Below are 23,744 nucleotides of genomic sequence, written 5' to 3' on the forward strand. Positions count from 1 at the left end.
AAGACCACATGGACACAGATTTTCAGAAAGGAGCGGCCGTGGGGTGGGGGACGGCACTGCTCTGCCACCTCAAGAGTCCTCTTCTGCTCTGGAAGGCAAGAGAGCCAGTGCACCCGGAATCGCTCTATTTATAGGGAAAAGACAACAAAGGACTTTCGATAGAATATTCTACATTGAATAAGGCAAGGGATAAGGTTTTAAGGGAGTTGCCCAGTCCCATTGGGTAACGCTCAAGTCCAGAGCTGAGGCAAATTTATTTGCCAGCTGAAGTTCGTGAAGGTCATTTGCTTTGTACAGCACATGGTGTGTGATTCCAGTCCCACACCCCCTTTACTCAAGGGGAGTACTGAGAGGGGATGCTTAGCTCATGGGCAGAGCGGCTCCCACACTGACTGCTCAGTTTCAGACTGTTTTGGCCTTTCTCATGCACAGAAAATTCTATCCTATAAGCAGAACGTGTTTTAACAGGTGAAACATTTATCTTTTTATATTATTTCTTCTTTTTCTTTCCCCTACCTTCCTCTTTACCCACCAAATAATAGAAAGTAGTACTTGTAAACAATATAGATATAATTCACTTATTAGTAGGTATAAGGGAAAGTGAGAAAAACTGTTCAGAAGTTATCACATAGGTGAATTCTGGGCATGATTTCAGATTAAATTCCTCAAATATCTAAGGATTTTTTCTTCATATTTCAAGTACTGAAAACTGTAATTTATATCACTTGCTGAAATTTCTACCTATGCTAGGAGCTTTAGAAACTATAATTATTTTATTATTATTTTTAGTTATACATGATAGTAGAATGTAATTTGACTTATCATATGTGGAGTATAAATTCCCATTCTTGTGGTTGTACATGATGTGGAGTTACACTGTTCATGTATTCATATATGAATATAGGAAAGTTATTTCTGATTCATTCTGCTGTCTTCCTCATTCCCATCTCCCCTCCCTTCTCCCCATTCCCCTTTCCCTGGTCCCAGTCGGGTTAACCTCCACCAACACCCCCCTCCTTGTGAGTCAGCATCTATGTATCAGAACGTTCAACCTTTGTTTTGGGAGGGATTGGCTTATTTCGTTTAGCATGATAGCTTCTAGTTCTATCCATTTACCTGCAAATGCCATAATTTTGTTCTTCTTTATACCTGAGTAATATTCCACTGTATATATGTACCACATTTTCTTTATCCATTCATCTATTTAAGGGTACCTGGGTTGGTTCCATAGCTTAGATATTGTGAATTGAGCTCTTATAAACATTGATGTGGCCACATCACTATAGTATGCTGATTTGAGGAGTACAATAACTGGGTCAAATAGTGGTTCCATTCCAAGTAGAAACTATAATTCTTAAAATAGTTATTCAGTAAATAAAATATTGTTCTCATGTCACGTATGTGTAATTTTAGCTCACAGAAGTGGACACATTTTCCAAATTTCCATTAAATGATGAAGTGTAGAGCTGAATCCAGGTCTACCTGAAAAGAAAACTGATAAGGACTACTTTAATGTCAGAAGGAAGACCAGGAGAGTAGAAACTAACAGAAAGAGAGGAAGGAATGTTCAAAGGAAGGAATGTTCATCACTGCTGATGAATTAATTCCTATAGAGCTAAAGAGTATCTGTCAGATTAGTGGCACACAGGTCATTCATTGGGTTACTGAGAACATAATTGAAGCAGTTAAGAAACAGGTGATGGCAGAATCAAAGATGTCAGTATAAAATGAAGACCAAATGCAGTCAGCATTTTAGATGCTTAGCTTATGAAAGTGAGGAAGGACTGAAGGGCAACAGCTAAAAGATAACCTGGAGTCAGAGAGACTGTGCGTAGGTGGTTGGGGCAGGGTTCATAAATAAGGAGCCAATAAAAGGAAAAGAGTAGATATACTTAGATTAGGAAGGTATCTGAAGAAATGACTCGGATTGGATTCTGAACATAATGGCAGACACATTGGAGGAAGAACATATTTCTTGTTATTATCAAGAGAGAAACATAGAAAGTCAGGTAACAGATTGTAAGTTTGAGTTTCAGTTTGGATGGTGGGTATTTGAGGGAATGTCCTCTTAATAGCTTTATGTATGAGACATTATCTACAAAGAGTTGATCAGACTTTTAAGAAATGCAGAGAAAGTTTATAATACTGTTTGAAGAGGAAGACAAATTCACTAGGAGTTAGTAGCATTGAGAAAACCTAAGGGTTTGGTTAAGTTGTTGTTTTGTTGCAAAAGTAATTTTTCTTTAAAGAAATTTAAATAATAATATGAAAATTATATCTCTAGTACTCATAATGCCTTTGTATAGAACTGTATTTCCATCTGGTATTATTTTTCTCCTCCCTTTAAGACTTCTTTTAACATATTTTGTAATATGGGATGCTGGTAATAAGTTTTTTCAGCTTTTGTATATCTGATAAAGGTTTTATCTTGCTATCATTGTTTCTAATAAGATGTCTGCTATTATGCTTATCTTTGTTCCTCTGTATATAATGTATCCCTTTTTTTGGCTGCTTTTAAGATTTTCTCTTTATCATTGGTTCTAAACAAATTTCTTTGTTTCTTTCTTTCTTTCTTTCTTTTTTTTTTTTAACTGAGGAATAAACCCAGGGCCTTGCATATGCTAGGGAAATCCTGTATCATTGAACAACATCCCAGCCCTTTTATTTCAAGACAGGGTATCACAAAGTTGCTGAGGCTGGCCTTGAATTTAGGATCCTCCTGCCTTGGCCTTCCAAGTACCTGGGATTATAGGCATGTGCCACCATATTTAGCTAAAAAAGTTTATTATGATGTTTTATAAAATAAAATAAAAATGTTTATTATGATATAAAAGTGTTTACTATGATGTACTGTAGTTACTTTTCTCCACAGTGTTTCTTAGGCTTGGGGTTTAATGAGTTTCTTTGACCAGTGGGTTTATAGTTTTTATGAAATCTGGAACTTTTTGGTCATTATTTCTTCAGATACTGTGTTAAAAGCTAGAAACTCCTAGAAACTCTTTTATCAAGGCAGTAGCTGGGACAGTCATAAGGTTCATCCCTTTGCTTGCCTTCTCTCAAGGATCACTATCTTTTGGAAAACATTGTTTCATTTGTTTTTGTTTGTTTATTGGTGCTAGGGATTAATCCCATGGATGTTTAACCAGAGTTATATCCTGAGCCATTTTCATTGTTCATTTAGAGACGGGGCTTTGCTAAGGACCCACTAAATTTCTGAGCTGATCTCAATCTTGTGATTCTACTACCTTAGTTGCTGAAATTATAGGTGTGTGCCACTGTGCCCAGCTCATTTGTTTTGTTTCAGGCAGGAGGGTAAATGTAAATCCCTGTTATAGAAACTATACTGGATGTAGCAGTCATATTATCAAGAAATTAAACTATTAGCTACTTTATTTATTGATTTATTTTGGTACTGGAGATTGAACCCAGGTGTGCATTACCACTGAGCTACGTTTCCAGTCATTTTTGTTTTGAGACAGGATCTCACTAACTTACTGAGGTTGGCCTTGAACTTCTGGTCCTTCTGACTTAGCCTCCTGAGTCACCAGGATTACAGGTGTTCTCCATTGTGCCAGAGCTACTTTAAAATCCTTACTTTAATATAAAGCTACTTTTTAAATTTTGTAAGGCAAAAATGAATCTGATAGTTGATAATTACTTACTAGAAAGGACTATAACTTGGCCTACTATGTAAGAATAAGAGTAATTTGTCTTTTAAGAGGATGGAAGTACATTATTTTTTGACTTGTCTTAACTTACTTTTTATTAAGGCATAATTTTTTAAGGTATAATTTCTGTACAGTAAAATTTATCATCCTTAGTGTTTTCACAAAACATAGTTTGTGGGGATTGAACCCTGGATTTCATGCATGCTAGGTAAGCGCTCTACCACTGAGCAACATCCCTAGCCCAGAATATAGCCTTTTTTGATCTGGTTTAACTCACTTCACATAATGCATTTGAGATTCATCCATGTTGGTTGGGTATCAGTTGTTCATTCCTTGTTCTTATTGAGTTTATGTACCATATTTACACAACATCATTAGCTGCCAAAGTAGTCAGTATATCTGAGGATGGCATAGAAAGGATTTAGGCCTGTTCTGATGGGAGATTAAATAACCTCAACATTTCTTTTCTCATCTGAAAATTTTAAAATCTTAAAGTGTCAGTGTACATGCGCTTACTTGGCAAGTACAAGTTATTCAGTAGACTGAAGGGTATAAATTGTAACATAATTATGTTATGAATAGTTCCTGAATTGCAAAATTCATAGAACAATGTAATTTTTTTCTTTCCACATTTTTAGTTGGTGCATTGTATTTGTACATAATGATGGGAATTTGTTGTTACATATTTATACATGCTCACAATGTAACAATATAATTTGTCTAATATCATTTTCCAGCATTCCTCCTACTCCCATATCATTTTTTTCATAAAGTATTGGGACATTATTTTTGCCCTTCCCTGCAACACACACACACACACACACACACACACACACACACACACACACACACACACAGTTTGGCAGTATATCCTCTTTGAACTTATCCCAAAGTAATCTTTCTTTTGGAGTTAAATTAATTTCTTTCCTCCACACTCACCTCCAGTCCATTCTGTTACTATTTCTTTAAAATTCTACAGAACTCTCCTGAGTTATTTTAGGAGAAAACAAAACACAAGATATGATTCTTACTTTTATTCACATTTCTCCAGTTTTTTTATCATTGTTGTAATAATATATGGAGGAAAGTGCTGGGACTCTGGAGGGAGTCAGGAAGGATTTTTTACACTTACAACTGTGTTTCCAAGGAACCTGAAAATTATTCTCTAAAACTTAGCTTTTCCTCTTTAAGATAGGAATAAACATGATTTTTTTTAATTTGTAAGAATTGAAAGAGAAGGAGCTGGGCTAGTGGCACATGCTTATATTCCCAACTACTCAAGAGACTGAGGCAGGAGGAGTGCAAATTTGGGGCCAGCCCCAGCAACTTAGCAAGACCCTATCCAAAAATTTAAAAATAAAAGGGGCTGGAGACATAGCTCAGTGGTAGAGTACCCCTGGATTCAATCCCCAGTACCAATCAATCAATCAATCAATTAATAAGGAAAGAGGTAATATATATGTATTTTAACATATATTTGGGAACACAATAAGTATGCACTAAATGCTTAATTTTAGAAAATATGAAACAATTTCTTGTTCTCTCTTGTGTCTCCTCTTGAAAAAGATTTTATAAAGACTAGCAATTTCTTTATTTGATGAAGGACTGATTCAAAATATATGATTTTTTTTTAATATTGTGAATGTTGAACCATAGTCTAGTGCGGAACTTTTTGGTTTAGGTTTCTCATAGAGAAATTCTTTTTATTAATTCTTCTGAAAGGATTCAGCTTGTACATAATGATAAATTTAAGCTTTAAAAGTTAAAAGAGGTTTAAAATTCAAAGAATGTCTTTGAAAGAATACTTGAAATTTTCATTTAATAACTTGCAAAGGAAACATTTGGATTGAGGTTATTTCTTAGTATATCTGCTCTTTATAAAATTAAATTTTTGGTCTCATTTCTAAATATTTTGTTCTGGTTATAATGGGATACCTAATACTTGTATTTGACTCTCACTATGTATGACTTGATTGGATAGGTCTTGGTTCTAGAGCAAAATTCTCAGTCTAGCTAAAAGTGAAAATGTCTTTATATTCTACTACTCTAAAGGGAATCCAGTAGCATTAATTAATATGTGTTAGAGTTTTGTTATGGAAATTCGAATTAAAAACTTTTTTGGAGTGGGTGTAGTGGGGATTGAACTCAGGGGCACTCAACCACTGAGCAAAATCCCCAGCCCTGTTTTGTATTTTATTTAAAGACAGGGTCTCACTGAGTTGCTTAGTGCCTCACTGTTGCTGAGGCTGGCTTTGAATTTGTGACCCTCCTGCCTCAGCCTCCTGAGCCACTGGGATTACAAGCATGCACCACCGCACCCAGTTAAAAACATTTTAATTGTCCTAAAACATACATAAATGTTTACTGGATATTTATTAATTGAGATGCCTTCTAATATGTAAAACAAGTCAGTTTTATTATGACAATGTATTTCAGATGAAGGTAATGAAACAGAGGTGCAGCCACAACAGAACAGCCAGTTAATGTGGAAGCAAGGTCGACAACTACTCAGACAGTAAGTATCTTGTGGCCAATCTTATCAATAGTCAAGGATGAGAAACATTATTTTCATGAGATTGTTTTCCTTTTTTATTTTCAATTCAAAAGAATAAGTTTATTTCTTATTTTATTACTGCTTTGAAAAAGCTTAATTGAATTACTGTTTAATTTTCATATTAAACACTTTTCCCCTTTTTGTTTTTGTTTTGTGGTACTGGGGAATTGAACCCAGAGATGCATTAGCACTGAGCTATTTCAGTATAGGTCTAATCAGTATTTTTTGCATGTATTTTTTTGTTAATTTAAAAAATTTTAAGTAATTTGTTGAGCTTAAATTCTGAGATTTTGAAAATTCTGCATAGCATAAGCTTTCTCCTGTAAAATGTGTATCTGAGACTATACAGAGAAAACAGTTCAGTTAAGGTTTTGGTGTCAAGTAGTAGACTACACCATCTCAGTGCCTGGTCCTTGTATACCACCTTTGAAACTGGTATTCAAATTTTATGCCAAGGTAAAATGAAATATGCTGCTTGTTTGAGACTTTTGGGTTTGCTTCCAAAGTGAATGAATGCTAGCTATTCCTTTTGACTTAAGGAAGGTAATGTTACAACATCTCTTCATATTTATTTAGACAAAAATTAGAAAACAGTGAATCCTTACTAATATTTAAGTGAATTTTTATTAGTGTCCTCACTTTGGTCTGAAGTATGACTTAGGTATTTTGATTTTTAAAATAGGCAAGTTTTCTTAAAATGCTGATTTTTTTTTAAAAAAAAGTGATTTCATAATGATGTATTCAAGATATATTTTTAAAATCTTAAAAAGACCTATAATCGTCTTAGAAAAGGGTGACATTTTATCAGTTACAAAGAAACTATTAGCCTGTTTACTTATGGCTATGTGGTTTTGTTGCCAAAGTGAGGTACACATCAAATATTATTGCTAAAAATAGAAAAATACATTTTTGTAGTACTCTGTAAGAACAACTGATTAAATTCAGGAAAGTTGGAAGTTTATTACTTTAATCAAAACTTTCTATATATATTCATTAGGATTGAAAAATGAGCATCTTGGTTTGGTAAGATACACTTATTCCATTTGATCACATATCTTTATGAAATCTTTCTGCTCTAACAACTTTTGAAACCAAATCTTCAAATAAACTGAACTTAAACTATCTTGTCAACCTTTGTTTTCTTTTGTCCAGTAGACTCCATATCAACATATATTAATGCCTAATATTTTTCTATTGTTTATTAATGGCATTTGCCCTTTCCATGGTCCTGTCCCTGCCATTTGGTCTTTTTTGATTAACTTTGGTGTTAAATAGGTATTCAAGGGCTGGGGTTGTGGCTCAGTGGTAGAAAGTTTGCCTAGCACATGTGAGGCCTGGGTTTGATCCTCAGCACCACATTAAGAAAAAATAAACAAATAAAATAAAGGTGTTGTGTCCAACTACAACTAAAAAGAATTTTTAAAAAATAGGTATTCAAGTGCTGTCTGTATGCCAGACACAGTATTAGTTGTGTCTGTTTTTAAGGAAAGAAAACTCAGCTTTGTGAAAATTAAAGTTATAGGGCAAATAAGTGACAGAAATAGATGTAAGACCTAGGTCTAACTCTTACTATAAAGCCTGTGCTCTTTTTTTTCTGTGCTGCTGCCTTTCTGCAACATGCACGAATTTACATACATACCCTCTATTCCACAATTTAATTTTGGTTTATTTTTATTTTTGAGTTATTTAAGCATAGATTTTTCTGTTCTACAGAAGTGACTTTTGGGAAAATACTATATTCTTATATGATGTGGAGGAAACCATATGTACTGAAAACATTCTCTCTAGATCTCAAACAATTGATCTGGGGCTGGGGTTGTAGCACAGTGGTAGAGCACTTGCCCAGCATGTGTGATCCCCAGCACCACATAAAACTAAATAAGTTAAATGAAGGTATTGTGTCCATCTACAACTAAAAATATATTAAAAAAAAACCAGTTGATCCATGACAATTTGCATTTGAAATATAAAAAAGTTGCAATCACTGTTATAAAATAGTAATTTGGTAGAATTTGGTAGTGAACTTGCTCTGATCCTGCGGAAAGAATGTGCTATGAAATATTGAGGAACAGTTTCTGCATAGTATAAATGTAATGAATGGTGTATTGTATAGTTGATTTTTCTCAGTGACTCTAGAGGCTGGTACTGCAGGAGACAGCTCCATCTGCAGCTGGAATATTATTGACAAGTCTTAACTAGCATAGTGCTCCTAGGTCTTATGTAGGCAGTGTATTAGAAGAATTGCTTTTAATTACACATTAAATTTTAGAATACTGATTCCTATATGACTGAATTGTAAGGATCCTCTTCACACAGGTATCTTCAGGAGGTGGGTTACACAGATACTATTCTAGATGTGAAATCTAAACGAGTACGAGCTTTGCTGGGCTTTTCAAGTGATATCACTGACAGGGAAGATGACAAAAATCAGGATTCAGTTATAAATGGCACAGAGGCTGAAGTTAAAGAAACAGCAATGATTGGGTAAGTATTTTGTCTGGAAAGTATTTTAGTTGTAACTTAGTTCATATTTAATATTTTTGATTTTGAAATATTACTTTTAGGTGGGATTTGGAAATAAGTTAAAGTTTCATTTGGTTAGAAGGCAACACAGGGGTTGAAGTTGGCATTTGAGACTATTTAGTTCAAGAATGTAATTTCATATTTAGGGTATTTTATTTGCTTGAAATTTATTTAATATAAGATTTTTTAATATCTTGAAGCTCAGTCAACTGCTACTAGAACCTCATAAAATATTTTGATTTGAAATGCGGTGCTAATCTATAAAAATGGAATTTCATTATAAGTGACCCAGAAATCATAAAAATACCTCACAATTCTTTAGAAGAAACCATTTTAACCACTTTTGTTCATGTAATAATTCTGTAACTCATCTTTTCTTTGATGTAAAATATCTACTTTAAATATACATATTGTTAGCTTGAAAAATTTAATAATTTGAAATATTTTTCTTATTGAACATATTATTATTATATAGTTGTATATAATTCTAGTTAAATGAACACTAATAGTTCAATAAAGTAATCGTTCTTTATTGGGAAAAAAATTTGCTATGATTTTTTCTTTTTTTGAAAACTATTATTTTATTTACTTATTTATTTTTATTTGGTGCTGAGGCTCAGACCCAGCGCTTCACACATGCTAGGGGAGCACTGTACTGCTGAGCCACAACCCTAGCCCCTGCAATGATTCTTAGTTGAATAAAAAGCCTAAGATTCTCTGAAAACTAATTACGATGGTATTACATTTTAACCCATATTTAGGCTAGTAGAATGGTTTTAATTGAATGCTATAAATTTTCTAATGAGAACATATTTCCTGTTATTTGGAATATAAACTAAAATTATAAGATTAGGTAAAGATACAAGGTAGGAATTTTATGAAAAAATGTCTTTGGAACCTTCTTAAAAGTGTTCATTAATAATTAAGAATGTATTGGGACTGGGATTGTTGCTCAGTGGTAGAGCGCTCGCCTCACACATGCAAGGTCCTGGGTTCGATCCTCAGCACCACATATAAATAAATAAATAAATAAGTAAAAAAAAAAAGAATGTATTAACTTGTATTTACAAATGAAAGTATAGATTTTTTTCCCTGTAGACATAGATCATATAGGTATCATTCTTGGTTTTGTTTTTATCTTTTATATTAACCTAAGTCATTAAGTTAACTTAGGTAATATAAATATTTTTAGGGATGGTAATGCATACTTTTACAAAACCTTCAGTAATGATTTTCAGAAGAGATGATTCCATTGTCTATTTTTTGTTTACCTCTCTTTTAAACTGAAAAGGATGTTAGTCTGAATTTGTCAGATTTCTGTAGACAAAGAGAAAAGGAGGAAAAAATCAAAATCATAGCTCTCAGCAGATTTGAAATTGAAGATTTAGCTATTTTTTAAAATTTGCCTATAGTTGTGACTATAGTCCACCCCCCCTCCGAAAATGCCTTCTCATCTAAAACATTTTCTGATGAACTAGAGAGAAATCATTCTGTTGTGGCCCTTAGGAAAGTGTTAACTAAATTTATTTTGAGGGAGCTATGTTCAAGCCTTATATTTGAAAATTTAGTCATTTCTAAAAGATTCATGGTTTATTCATTGGCAGAGTCAAAACTTAAAATAATATCAGTTTGACTAGTATATTGTTTTCAATAACTTTATTTGCACATTTGCTCTTTTTACCTCCTTAGCTAGCTGTTTAACAAAAGATTGCATCAGAGAAAAATGACATATTTATTAGTTACTTAGTTATAAAAACTCATGTAAGAAGTTAATTGAAGAGTTGCAGAAAGAAATACATAGGGATAAAAAGGAGGCAGAGATAATGAAAGAAATATTTTCAAAAATACATTAAGGTTGATATAAGGATCAAAGGAATCTGAATCTTGAGAGGGAGTTCTTTTCAGTAGATTATCACTATTTTTTTTGTTGTTCATTTGGTATTAGAGTGCTTTTATACACTGATCTATGTCTGCAGTTCTTTTTATTTTGATACAGGTTCTTGCTAAGTTGCTTAGGGCCTTCCTTCTTGAGACTGGCCTCGAACTTGTGATCTTCTTGCTCAGCTTCCCAAATTGCTAGAATTAAAATTGTGTACCACCATGTGAGGCACAATCCTAGCCATTAAGATAATTGAGCCAGGTGTGTTGGCACTGTAATACCATCGACTCAGGAGGCTGAGACAGGAGAATCACAAGTTCAAGGCCAGTCTCAGCATCTAAGTAAGATCCTGTCTCCAAATAAAAAATTTATAAAGGGCTGTGAATGTGACTCAATGGTTAAGTGCCCCTAGGTTCAATCCCAGGTACAAAAAATGTTTATGATTATAAAGTACTTTTAAAAGAATAGCCACTTCTTATATTGCTTTCTAAATCCATAGAATTGTAATAGATGAGAATCAATGTCATTTGAGACTCATAATATAATATAAATATAAGTTAGTAAAACTTATCATGAGTTGATTTTATGTTGAGGTTAAAAAGAGTAATTGAGCATGATTATTTGTGTTTTAAACCAGAAAATCTGAGTTAACAGATTCTGCTTCTGTGCTGGATAATTTCAAATTCCTTGAAAGTGCAGCTGCTGATTTCAGTGATGAAGATGAAGATGATGATATTGAGGGAAGAGAGAAAAGTGTCATTGATACTTCAACAGTGAGTTAAATAACTCAGATAACATATATTTTAAGGACCATGTTTACTTTAAAAATAATTCATGTGGGGTTAGGGATATAGCTCAGTTGGTAGAGTGCTTGCCTAGCATGCAAAAAGCCCTGGGTTCAATCCCCATCACCATCACCCACACACACACACACACAAATACACACACACACACACACACACACAAATACACACACACACACACACACACACACACACACACACACACACACCAAAAAAAAAAAATCACGCTCTTTAATATAAGCCCTTTACTTTTTTTGTGTGAGAAATTGGAAAGAGCTTTGGTATAGATTTCAAATTCAAGAATGCTTTTAATATTATAGCTTTGCCTTAAAAGCCCTCACTTGAATTTTTATTAACTTATTGAATATGATAACATTTTATAGAGCTGATGAATATAATGAAAATGATATGGGCTGAGATTGTGGCTCAGTGGTAGAGCACCTGCCTAGCACATGTGAGGTCCTGGATTCGATCCTCAGCACCACATAAAAATAAATAAATAAAATAAATATATTGTGTCCAACTACAACTAAAAAATTAAATATTTAAAAAAATAAAATGATAAACATGTGTTATAGCAGTCTAGTGTTACAATCTTATTACAATGTAATTGGCTGCTATAAAACAATAGAACTGGCATATAATCCATTATGGTGCCTAACATCAGCTCTGATGCAGTTTTTGTCTCTCTTGTGAGTTGCTTTGGTAGGTCAGGCCTACAGACTTCTAAAACTATAGGCAAAGGATTTCTGTAATTTTTTCAGGTCTTTATTAGTTGATTGACTTTTTCCTAGCAATTTCCTGGAATAAAAGTTGTCTCTAAATTGCTATTTCTTACTTCTCTTTCCGTCTCCATGTTTTTCCTCCTCTCATTATCATTCCTCCTTTCCTCTCTTTTCACCTTTTCCTTCTATCCCCATTACTTTTTCCTCTACTTCCCCACCGTTTTTTTCTCCTTCTTTTTCTTTCTCCTTTTCTTCCTCCTCCTTCATTTCTAAGGAGATGAGGACATGTTTTACTTTGTTTAGAAAAATGTTTAAATTTCCTCTTTCACATTTATTTAAAATAAGAATGAGAAAGTAAAGAAATAGGAATCAGTCTAAGTGTCAAAATGCTTGAGTTTAAGTCCCAGGTCTGCAACTTAATTATGCTTTTTAATGTTTCAGGCTTAGTTTTTATAGTTTATAAAAATGAAGACTATAATGAATACCCAGAAGATTTTGTGAGGAACAAAGGAGACACTATATATAAATGATAGCTTCAACTATAAAGTGTAACTTTTTTTTTTTTAATGCCCTCTGCTTCCTGAGATCCATTAGGTGCTCTCAGATGGATTACTGCCAGATTATTGTTTCCCTGGGCCACTACGCAGGAGTGCTCTACTGATATAGTCCTGCCATGGATATTATTGGAACTTTGAATAGTCACTCAAATATTTTCTTATCCAAATGAATAGTAATAACTTGTGTCTTAATTTACTGTAGTAAAAAAGCCTAAGCTTCTGTGACATTTTTTTCTACCCTGATCATCTGAAAGTTATGTAACTTCTTATGATTCCTATGAGATAATTACATTGAAATATTGGTTTCCTATCAAAATACCTTATTTATAGCTAAGTGGTAAATAACTATGATGCTGTTAGTGATTATATCAACTTAAATATTTAAAATCTATAAACGAATTATTAAAACTGTTTTGAATTATCAGCCTAGAAATTTCTAAAAAACAACCTGTTTAATTTCTTAATTCCTAACCATTTGGGGGTTTTATGTTTGTTTATTTTGATACCAGGGATTGAACCCAGAAATGCTTAACTACGGAGCTACATCCCCAGCCCTTGTTATTTTTTATTTTGAGACAGGGTCTTGCTAAAAGCTACTTAGGGTCTAGCTAAATTACTGAGGCTAGCTTTGAACTTGTGATCCTCTTGCCTCAGCCTTCTGAGCCGATGGAATTACAGGTGTGCGCCACTGTGCCCAGCTGGGTTTTTTTGTTGTTTTGTTTTTAAATAATCAAATTCATAAATGTTCTGTCTTCCAGTTGGTACAGATCATAACAGTTCTGTGATCAAGCAATGAAGGTACATCTAATGTAAAGAGACTTATCCCCTTTGAAATACTAGACTAAAAAAGTTTTTTAGAATTTCAGGAAAAAATTTTTTTTTCAAATAACCGATTTTAACAGTTTTGGTAATTTTTACATTATATTACACTAAGTTTCACATGACAAGCATTTTAAAAATCAAACTTTGTAACAGTGAATAAGCATGTTCTTAGAAAATATATTGTATGTAATATAGACAAACAGAATGGCCAAAAATTATCCTATTAAAATGTGTCATTTCTTTAATCAAAATAGTTCAGTAAATTCAACTAAGGAAATATTTTAAATAGTTCAGCCAATTATTCTAGCATCATTAAATAATCTTTATTTCTTCTCTTCAGTTTTTATATATACCAGATCAGTTAAGACAGATTGTTTTCATCTGTGAGGTCAGTTTTATTCCTTTGGTAGTGGCTTCCTAGAGTACTTTATAAGACAGCTTTCTGAGGCTGTATCTCATCTCTGCTGTAAATTGCTGTGATTGATAAGTGATTCCACATATGAGAGTGGGAACAGGGCCATACAAGTCAGCTGTGTGTTTGCTAATTCTTAAGGTCTATTTCTGGACTCACTAGGCTGTCCTATTGATCTGTCTACTGAAACTTTACAATTTTATACCACTCAAAAGATTCCAGGGGTGAAGTTTGATTAGATCATACTATTTCTGTTTTGCATGAAACAAAAAAGCTAAAGTCTGGAAAATTGAGATATTGTGATATTTTATGGAAAGAAGCTGCAGACCCATTATCCTAATTTCTTAGGGCTCATGTTGGTTGAGGTAACCAAAAAGGAGATAATTCATGAAGAGTATAGACATGCTGGTCTCAGAAATCATGTCTGCATGCATTAGTCTCAAGTTTTAACCCTCTAACTGAATTTGTAATTCCATATATACTTCTAAATATATAAAAGTGAAACCTAACCCCTGTCATATTTGGAGTTTTGTTTTGTTGGTACTGAACCCAGGGGCACTTTATCACTGATCTAAATCCCCAGACCGTTCTATTTTTTGTTTTGAGAAAGGGTCTTGCTAAGTTGCTGAGGCTGGCCTCAAACTTGTCATCCTCCTACCTTAGCCTTCCAACTATCTGCAATTTAAATGTGTGTCTAATATGCCAGAGACTTCAGTAGGTTTCTGTTTATTTAAAACAAGCCGTCAAACCATTGAACAAAGTTTAAATTATTGCTTTAAGATAAATGATGTATACCTTTAAAAATGATATCTGTGTTTTTCACTGGGTTAGGTAGTACAGTTTAATACAACAAAGACATACTTTCTGAAGAAAATAATTGAATAACATTTCTTATTCAGTGGCCAAAGGATACTGTCTCCTTTATTTAAATTAAATATAAAAATTCATAAATATATCCATATTTTAATTTAGCATGTTTTTTCATTAGATTGTTAGAAAAAAAGCATTGCCTGATAGCAGTGAAGACCGAGATACAAAAGAAGCTCTGAAGCAGTTTGACTTCTTGGTTTCATCAGAGGAAGGAGACAGTGAATCTAGAAGTGCAGGCGATGGAACAGACTGGGGTAAGGGGAAGCATACTGCCTCCAACCAGAGATTTAAGTAAATAAAAGAAATTAATATTTTACCATGAGGGCCACATCTTGAAGAGCTATGATGTTGAAATGTTGAACATCCAGTGAGATTTTTAACTACTGTTGCCATTTATTCAGGGAGTGTGTGTTTAAAGAAAGTTGTATAATAAGTTGCCTTATCTTTTTTTTTCTTTTACAATAAGCAATACTCTATGAAAATAATTTGAACTCAAATGTAGAATATTTATTTTCTGCCTAGACAGTAGAAACTACAAATCTGCATTTTGTGGAAACTTAATATGAAATTTTTAACTAGAGGATTTTGAAGATCTCATTTCTAGTATCTTTTGTGCAACAAAGAAGTAGAACGTAGAAAATTGTAGTCTTTCATTCTAAGTCAGATTTTGACAGTGTATACAGGAATAGTGGTTTTTTTCCCCCTCAAATTACTCTAAATGAATTTAATAAACCTCTTAACAAGAGTTAAAACAAATATTTGGAGGAAACTTCTTTAGCATAGGTCATTCTAGTAGTATGGAAGTAAATTTTTATTATCAATAAGGTAAGATATGATTAAATCTTCAGAAATGATTAATTCCTTAGGTTTAAATATATCTATGTAAGAAAGAAAAAGTCCGTCTAATATTTGGACAAGTGTTTCTTTATTGAGGGAATATAAAGTTGCCTATTATTTTAATATTTAAGTTTATCTTTAAAAAAGCTTCTTTACTCAGTTTTCTTAAAAGACAAACCAATGGTTCCTTATTTGAAATATATTTTTTTCCCTTTAAGTTAATACTTTGTCCATAAAAATAAAAGTAATTAAATTGTTTTGAGGGATTATATGTTTTTACATGTATATACACCACATTATGAACTTTTCATTTACTTCCATTCAAACAGCTACTTTAAATACTGATTTCAATGTACCTTCAAGAACTAGAATATACATCTTAATATTGGAACACAGATATTACATATGTTCAAATGTTGTTTAGTATTTTTGCTTAAAATGAACATTTTTGTTACATTTTTAGTTATAAACATTAAAAATATTAATATAAACCCAAATTTTTAATACATTGCTTTTCTAAAGGAAACATAAAAATGTTCTAAAGCCAAAATGGAAAAAAATATTTTTTCCTTTTTAAACTTGTGTTAAAAATTTTGTTTGGAATTTTCCTTCTTTACACTTGTGTCATCTTTATATAGGAACTGATAAGAAGACTTGTCCATTTCCTAATGGACAAGTAAAGTGAACAAGTTGGGTAAATTCAGGGAAAAAGGTTGTCTAACATTTTTAATAAACAAAAAATATTTTTGAAACCTATTTTTCCATCTGAAACACTGCAATGAAAATTCCTCAAAGAAAAGAGTGTTTTTTCTCTGTAAATTGCTAATAATCCTAATAGGGCAAGATCTGGAAGAGTTAGATATTATTTGAGTGTTTTTCTTCAGCAGTCAAGGTAGCCTTTAACTCTCCTTACTTCTCAGAAATCATTAGAATGTTAGAGGTGTTTGCTGAATTTTTAAGTGATTTTTCCTATTAGGAATTAAACAAGTTACTATTATTTACTTTGATTAGAATTTTCAGTGAGCAAATGAAAGCTCTCAGTTCACTGGAGGTTTCTTTTATAGTAGTTTGGTTCTGTGCATTTTAAGAATTTTTTAATTTAGCCATATTCAGTGGCGCTGCATGCCTGTAATCCCAGCAACTCAGGAGGCTGAGGCAGGAGGATTAGAAGTTCAAGACCAGCCTCAATAATTTATTGAGGCCCTTAGCAACTTAGCAAGACTTTGTCTCTAAATAAAAAATTAAAAGGGCTGGGGATGTGGCTCAGTGATAAAGCACTGCTGGGTTCAGTCCCCAGTAAATACCCCCCAACATACACACACAAAAAGAATTTTATAATTTAATTCAAAGTACTAAACTTTGAACAAACTAACAGAACTATACTGTAAATCTTGTTTAGTTGAGTGGACATTTAAACCATTTTAAGTGCTCACGCCATTCTCTCTTCTATTCCACCCCCTTAAAAAAGAGTTGTACTTAGGTTAAGAATCTGATTAGTTTCTGGCAAGTAAATAGATAAATTATACTAACATCTTCCATGATCTTTTAGTGCTGTTGTAATGGGTCTATGAAGGTTAGGATAGTGCTAAATTTTTGCTTTAATGGACTAAAGACCTTCCAGAATTCAAAACCCATGCAGTTAAATTTATTATTACAGCCAGATTAGAGAAAGTAAAAATTTTAATTATTAGATTTTTCTTGAAAAATAAAGTTTATTCCTTTTGTTTTTAGATTATAGTTACGTATTTAGAAATGTTGATGTAAAATTGTTTTTAATAGTGTTATATTCAAAGGTCCAAAAAACAGTTTTCTAAACTAGATTGAAAGTTAAGTTGTTAAAAATAGATTTCTATTTATTCTGGTTCATTTCAAATAATTTCAAAATTCATTCAGCAAATATTGAACAAATGCTGTCTATGTACCAGGTTTTCTAGAAGATTCTTAACCCCCATGGTGCTCACAGCTTAGTAAAAGGATCTAGGCAGTAAGCAATAAACATAACAAATGATATTGAATGTCAGAGGGTGATAAATGCTATGGAAAATAGAAAAAGTAGAACAAGGTCAGGGATATAGGAAGAATTGGGATTGGATGGGGTGGTAAGAGCAACTTACAGTTTAAAATAGGGTTGCTATGGTAAGCCCTTTGAGCAAAAGATTTAAAATTGTGATGAGGGATTTGGCCATGTGGCATCTGAGGAAGAAGAAAGTGAGAGTAAGTGCCATAAGATAGCAACATACCTGTCATGCTTAAGGAATTCAAGGGAGCCAGAGTGTCTGAAGCAGAGGGATTGTAGTAATAAATGACCATTTTATATAGGATTATGTCAAATGCTGCTATGGAAAGGATATGAGTAGAAGGGTGACATAATCTGACTTTTAAAGCTTATTATGCTTCAGATAGACTACCCAGAGAACTATTGATAATTGTCTTATGTGGTGAAGGGTAATAATTTTTGCAGTAATTCTAGCAAGAGATCAGAGTGGCCAGAGAAGTTGTAGATGTGTTGAGAAATCAGATTCTGCTTATGTTTTGAATGTAGAGAAAGTGAAATATTTGATGTGAAGAGGGAGGAAAGGGTTTTGATCTGAACAAATACAAGTATGAAATTGCTATCAGATGAAATACAGAGCCTGTGAATAGAACAGATTGGTTGAGTAGAGGAGATTGGGAGTTTGGTTTTGCCCATTTAGTTTGAGATGTCTGTTCAATTTCCCAGTTGACAAGTAAAGTGAACAGTTGGTTATATGTGTCATGGATTCAAACTAGAGTTCTATGCTAATACTTCCAATAGTATTGTATAGTACATAAATTGTTTTATATGGTAAGTATAAGTATATAACATATTTACTCTTTTTTTTTTTTTTTGGTACCAGAGATTGAACTCAGGGGCACTTGACCACTGAGCCACATCCCCAACCATATTTTGTATTTTATTTAGAAACAGGGTCTCACTGAGTTGCTAAGTGCCTCGCTTTTGCTAAGGCTGGCTTTGAAATTGCAATCCTCTTGCCTCTGCCTTCTCATCTGCTAGGGTTACAGGCGTGCACCACCATGACCAGCAACATATTTACTCTTTAAATAGTCTTCTCCTGAAATAATTATTAATTTCTTTATTTGCCAGAAGTTCTGAGTTTCCTGTTTGGGGAATTTATAAATAATCATGTCATTTAAATTATTTTGCATTTTGAATGAAGGCTACTTAATAAGTTTTATAAAAATCTACTTATAAGGCCAGTAAAATAAAAATCATCATTTGTTGATGAACACATGCCAAAAGTATAAAACTCTTAAAGGGAAACGATCATTGGATACTATTTTGTACAATCTCAGTAATTGTCTCTCATCACATAAGTAAATATTAAGTGGTTGTTTTTTTTCCAGTCATTCCTAATGGCATTTAGAAAATGGAATGAAAAATGAGAGGTTCTTGATGTCTCTTTCAAGGGAAGTTTGTTAATTAGATTTGATTGTTATTTCTTAGCTACTGTATTTTGTGCAACTTAAATATCTGATGAATAAATAATGACTTTATTTTAGCTAGTGATGCTATGAAGAAAATCGTTGTGTCTTTCAGACATATTGACTTACAGTGTTCAATATTTTATTGAAAAAGGCTGTTTCATTTGTTTTCCTCTGTTTAGAAAAGGAGGACCAGTGTCTCATGCCCGAAGCCTGGAATGTGGACCAGGGAGTAATTACCAAACTCAAGGAACAATACAAAAAGGAGAGAAAGGGGAAAAAGGGGGTGAAGAGTAAGTGGAAAACATTGTATTTATAAATAATAAATCTTGCCTCTTTTACATCTCCCAAGTTTTTTTTTTCCTCCAATGTTTTCCTAAAACTACTTACTCTTTTTCTTTTTTGTTCCTTACTTCTTTTCTTTTCACCTGCTCTCAGGGGTTGAAATTAAATTGTTAGCTATTTGATTATGAACTTAAAATCATGATCATGGAATCACAGTATATCCCAATAACAAATTTAGAGCATCGTGAGAGTGTTGGGCTATGTATTCAAACATGATGATAAATTGATTTTTTAAAGTATGTATGCTTAGCCCGGGTATGGTGGCGCATGCCTGTAATCCCAGCAGCTCGGGAGGCTGAAGCAGGAGGATTGCGAGTTCAAAGCCAGCTTCAGCAAAAGCGAGGCACTAAGCAAAGCAACTCAGTGAGACTCTGTCTCTGAATAGAATCCAAAATAGGGCTGGGGATGTGGTTCAGTGGCCAAGTGCTCCTGAGTTCAATCCCCAGTACCAGAAAAAAAAGTATGTATGCTTCATTGTAATGATGTTTATTTCCAGTGGCAATTTATAAATCTCATCTAGTATACCTCACTGGCAAACCACTGTAATTACTGCTTATAATTTTAGATCTTAGGAACAAAAATAAATTAATTTCTACCCCTGAATATTCTTTGTGTTCACAACACAGTTCATTTACTCTCACCAATATATGCTATACAGGGCACAGAGTCAAATACACAACTTTAAAAAGTATTTGTTTTCTAATTTAAAAGTTTTGGCCAATTTAATTTATAGCACTATTACCAATTGCCTTTTTTTTTCTTTTCAGTAAATTCTGTGCCACATCAAAAACAAGCCAAAATGAAATTTCTAGCCCTGTGAATCATATAACTTGCTATGCAAATGAAAAGTTAGAAATAGAGCTAGTTAAGTATGAAAATGGAAATACCAAAACTTTCAAAATATCCCTAAAAACAATCTGAATTATCTTTTTAGGAGGGCAAGACTAAAAACTTCCTTGTGCTACTACCCTCATTGACAATATGATCATGGATCTCTCTTCTGTCGGAATGGGAATTTCATCCTTTGAGATATGAAAGTAATGTAAATAGAGGTTGAAATCTAAATTTAATGAGTAATATATTTTTATAAATTGCAAAGGACTAGAGGGATGTCCTCCCCCACTTTTTACTGATGTTAAAGCTTATCAAAGATCAGTCATCCCTATTAAGATATCCTTTTACAACCTAGAAGTTACTTAAAAACATTTAAGTCTTTATTTTAAAGGATCTCTGAATTTACCATTGTTCAGCTTAATTTTAAAAAAGGTTAGTGTCCACTATTGATATTAGCATAGTCTCAACAATTTTATAATGAGAGATGATATAATTTAATGCTATGTAACATAGATGAGAATGATATTAACATAAAACATAAGAACATTCTGTGCCCTTTATTCAAATATACTGATAAAAAATTAACAAACATAATGAGACATAATTTTACATTCCTTTTTGAAGTCATGGCCAAACCAGGCAAACTGAAATTTTGAGGAAAATGTCTATACTGTATATTGATATATTTCCTTAGGTTTTTATACTATAAAAATGAATATCCATAAAGATCTTCAGATTGGAAAGGTAGCCAGAATTTAAATAGAATTCATCTATTCTTACATTGATTATTTAGTTCTTCTTACAATATCAAGGAGTCACTATAGTCAGAATTGAGCACGTGAAATATAGAAGTGCATCATTTGACTGGAACAGTATTCCTACTAACAGAAGCAATTAGATTTCTTCATTTTGGGATAATGATCCATATTCAGGAATATAGCATTTTTTTGGTATAAAGAAGAAAAATGACTCTGGGGAGAAATTTTAATGTCTTTCATTAGCAGTTTCTATTTTTCATTTTTAGTTCATGTTGTCTTGATAAAATAGCAATGTGGTGACAAGCTGAAGATTTATGATTAGAAAAAGAATTGAAGCAAAGCTTTGAATTGGTATATGTAACACTAATTTATAAACTGCTATAAATATTTTTAATTGAAACATTACCCACTGGAAAAATCTTGAGTCCTTTTAATTAGTCTAGTGGAAATATTTCCAGTCAAATCGTGTACTTCAGACCTACTATCTTGAAATATATTTCTAGATATTAGTTAAAATTTCTTAGAAATAGTTTGTATTCTTTGCTGGTATAGGGGAAAACCATAACAGACTATGGGTAAGATTTTCCCATTCTTAATTAAACTTATAACAGGAAAAACTACCGAAGATCTGTTTCAGCCTCTATCCTATATAAAACAGTCAAAACAGGGATGTGGGAGAAGGAAGAATCAAAGCTCAGGTAAGTAATCTGCAGGGAATGAGACTTCACCTTGGGTGTCATAGCTTCAGGATGCAAGGCAGTGAATGCACCTTAATTTATACACAGGGGTTTTATTGTTTAATTGGGTACATAGTAGGCTCACAGTCTTTGGAATCTGTTTTCATTTAGAGCACTGTTCAATGGTTCAAGTATACAGTAATGTGAGTTTTAATGTCTACATAGGACATAAGCATTCTTTTTTAAGGAAATAATATTTGTTAGCTTAATATATAAAAAATATATATAATATAATTGTTTTTCAAGACAGACTTTTAGAATAAAATGAAAACTTTGAAAATAATTGCTTCTTATTAATCTATGAAGATGTTTCTAAAGGTAAATGTTGGCAGATGTGAAATAAGTTTTGTGGTACCATTTTGATGGCAGTTTGATAATTCTGTTCCCTCTTTTTTGTGTCCCTACCCTTTTTTTTTGGCTAGGGCCCAATAGGTCAAAACTACAAGATATGCTTGCTAATTTGAGAGATGTTGATGAACTTCCTTCATTGCAGCCATCTGTGGGTTCACCTTCCAGACCTAGCAGCTCCAGGCTTCCTGAGCACGAAATTAATAGGGCAGATGAAGGCAAGTACTTGAGACACTCTGGAGCAAAGAAAGCACTTGGACATATATCTCTAAATTTAGTCATTATAGGGGCTGGGGATGTGGCTCAAGCGGTAGCGCGCTCGCCTAGTATGCATGCGGCCCGGGTTCGATCCTCAGCACCACATACAGACAAAAGATGTTGTGTCCACCAAATACTGAAAAATAAATATTGAAAATTCTCTCTCTCTCCCTCTCTCTCTCCTCTCTCTCACTCTTTAAAAAAAACAAAAATAAAAAAATAAATTTAGTCATTATAAAAGATTGTCCTATCTTGGAACTTTACTTTTTGATCTATATAATGTTCACCAAATACAAGCTTTCTTACATTCAAGGGATGTTGATTTCAACTTCTATCTTTGGAGTTTAGGAAAGAGTGCATAATTTAAAAACCCACTCTAAATTCTGGTGTAGAATATCCTCCAGCTTCACAGACATGTAAAAAAGGCCCTTTATATACCATTCCAACACTGAGAAAATCGAGTCAAAAAAATAGGTAGTGAATGTTTACTTTGAGACTCATAAATATTTTATTGAGTATAATGATAAACAAAAAGGACAAAAAGTCACCTGAAAGCCTTGTCACATTTTCTCTTTTCATATTTCTCTTTTCATGTTTTCTTGTTCTCTTTCAGTCCTGGTTCACTTTTTATAGTTACTATATAGAACAATTCTAGTTTGTTTTATACTTAACATAAAAATACAAATAATTTCAAACTATAATACTCTATATTGTATTTTAGATGAGATGAAGCCATTTCCTTTTGAATATTTAGATTGTTTCCATTTTTATTTTACAGTATAATCCTGGGATATATAAATATAGTTCTTTGAGGTCTGGGGACATAGCTGAGTGGTAAAGCACTTGCCAATCATGTACAGGCCCTGGGTTTAATCTCCAGCACACACACACACATGAGATGTGTGTTCAATTGCTTATGACTGATGCTTCTTGGCCTCCCATCCACTTTCAGAAGAAGCTTCTGTAGCCTTTGTATATACTATGATTTTTTACTTTTTATTTATTTTTTTGACAGAACTGGAAATTGAACCTAGGGGTGCTTTACCATGAGCTATGTCCCCTTTTTTATTTTAGATTTTTTTTATTTTGAAACAAGAGTCTCACTAAGTTACTTAGGGCCTCCCTGAATTGCTGAAGCTGTCCTTGAACTTGTGATCTTCTTGCCTTAGCTTCCTAACTCACTGGGATTGCAGGCATGCACCACTGCATCTAGCTTTAGTCATGAGGCTAGTGTCATGTTTAAGAGGCATGTTAAATAATTTTATAAAATCTAATTAGTAATGTTTGTGGCCTATAGGGGCCACAAATTTCTTTTTAAAGTAATTAATTAATAGAGGCTAGGGTTGTAGTTC

General features: G+C 33.0%; 1 protein-coding gene across 2 annotated transcripts in view; it reads left to right on the forward strand.

The window, feature by feature from the left end:
• Strn (striatin) overlaps positions 1-23,744 on the forward strand; it is a 110,432-nt gene that overhangs the window by 54,979 nt on the left and 31,709 nt on the right. The window contains exons 4-10 of one of the 2 annotated variants that reach the window (XM_021734089.3): positions 6,105-6,183; positions 8,539-8,706; positions 11,262-11,397; positions 14,932-15,067; positions 19,295-19,405; positions 21,661-21,747; positions 22,209-22,352. In XM_021734089.3, the coding sequence (XP_021589764.2) occupies positions 6,105-6,183; positions 8,539-8,706; positions 11,262-11,397; positions 14,932-15,067; positions 19,295-19,405; positions 21,661-21,747; positions 22,209-22,352 (861 nt within the window). The remainder of the gene's footprint in view (positions 1-6,104; positions 6,184-8,538; positions 8,707-11,261; positions 11,398-14,931; positions 15,068-19,294; positions 19,406-21,660; positions 21,748-22,208; positions 22,353-23,744) is intronic. The other variant, XM_078029392.1, reaches the window with a different exon arrangement.

Source organism: Ictidomys tridecemlineatus, chromosome 12, assembly GCF_052094955.1.
Source record: "Ictidomys tridecemlineatus isolate mIctTri1 chromosome 12, mIctTri1.hap1, whole genome shotgun sequence".
Taxonomy (NCBI): domain Eukaryota; kingdom Metazoa; phylum Chordata; class Mammalia; order Rodentia; family Sciuridae; genus Ictidomys; species Ictidomys tridecemlineatus.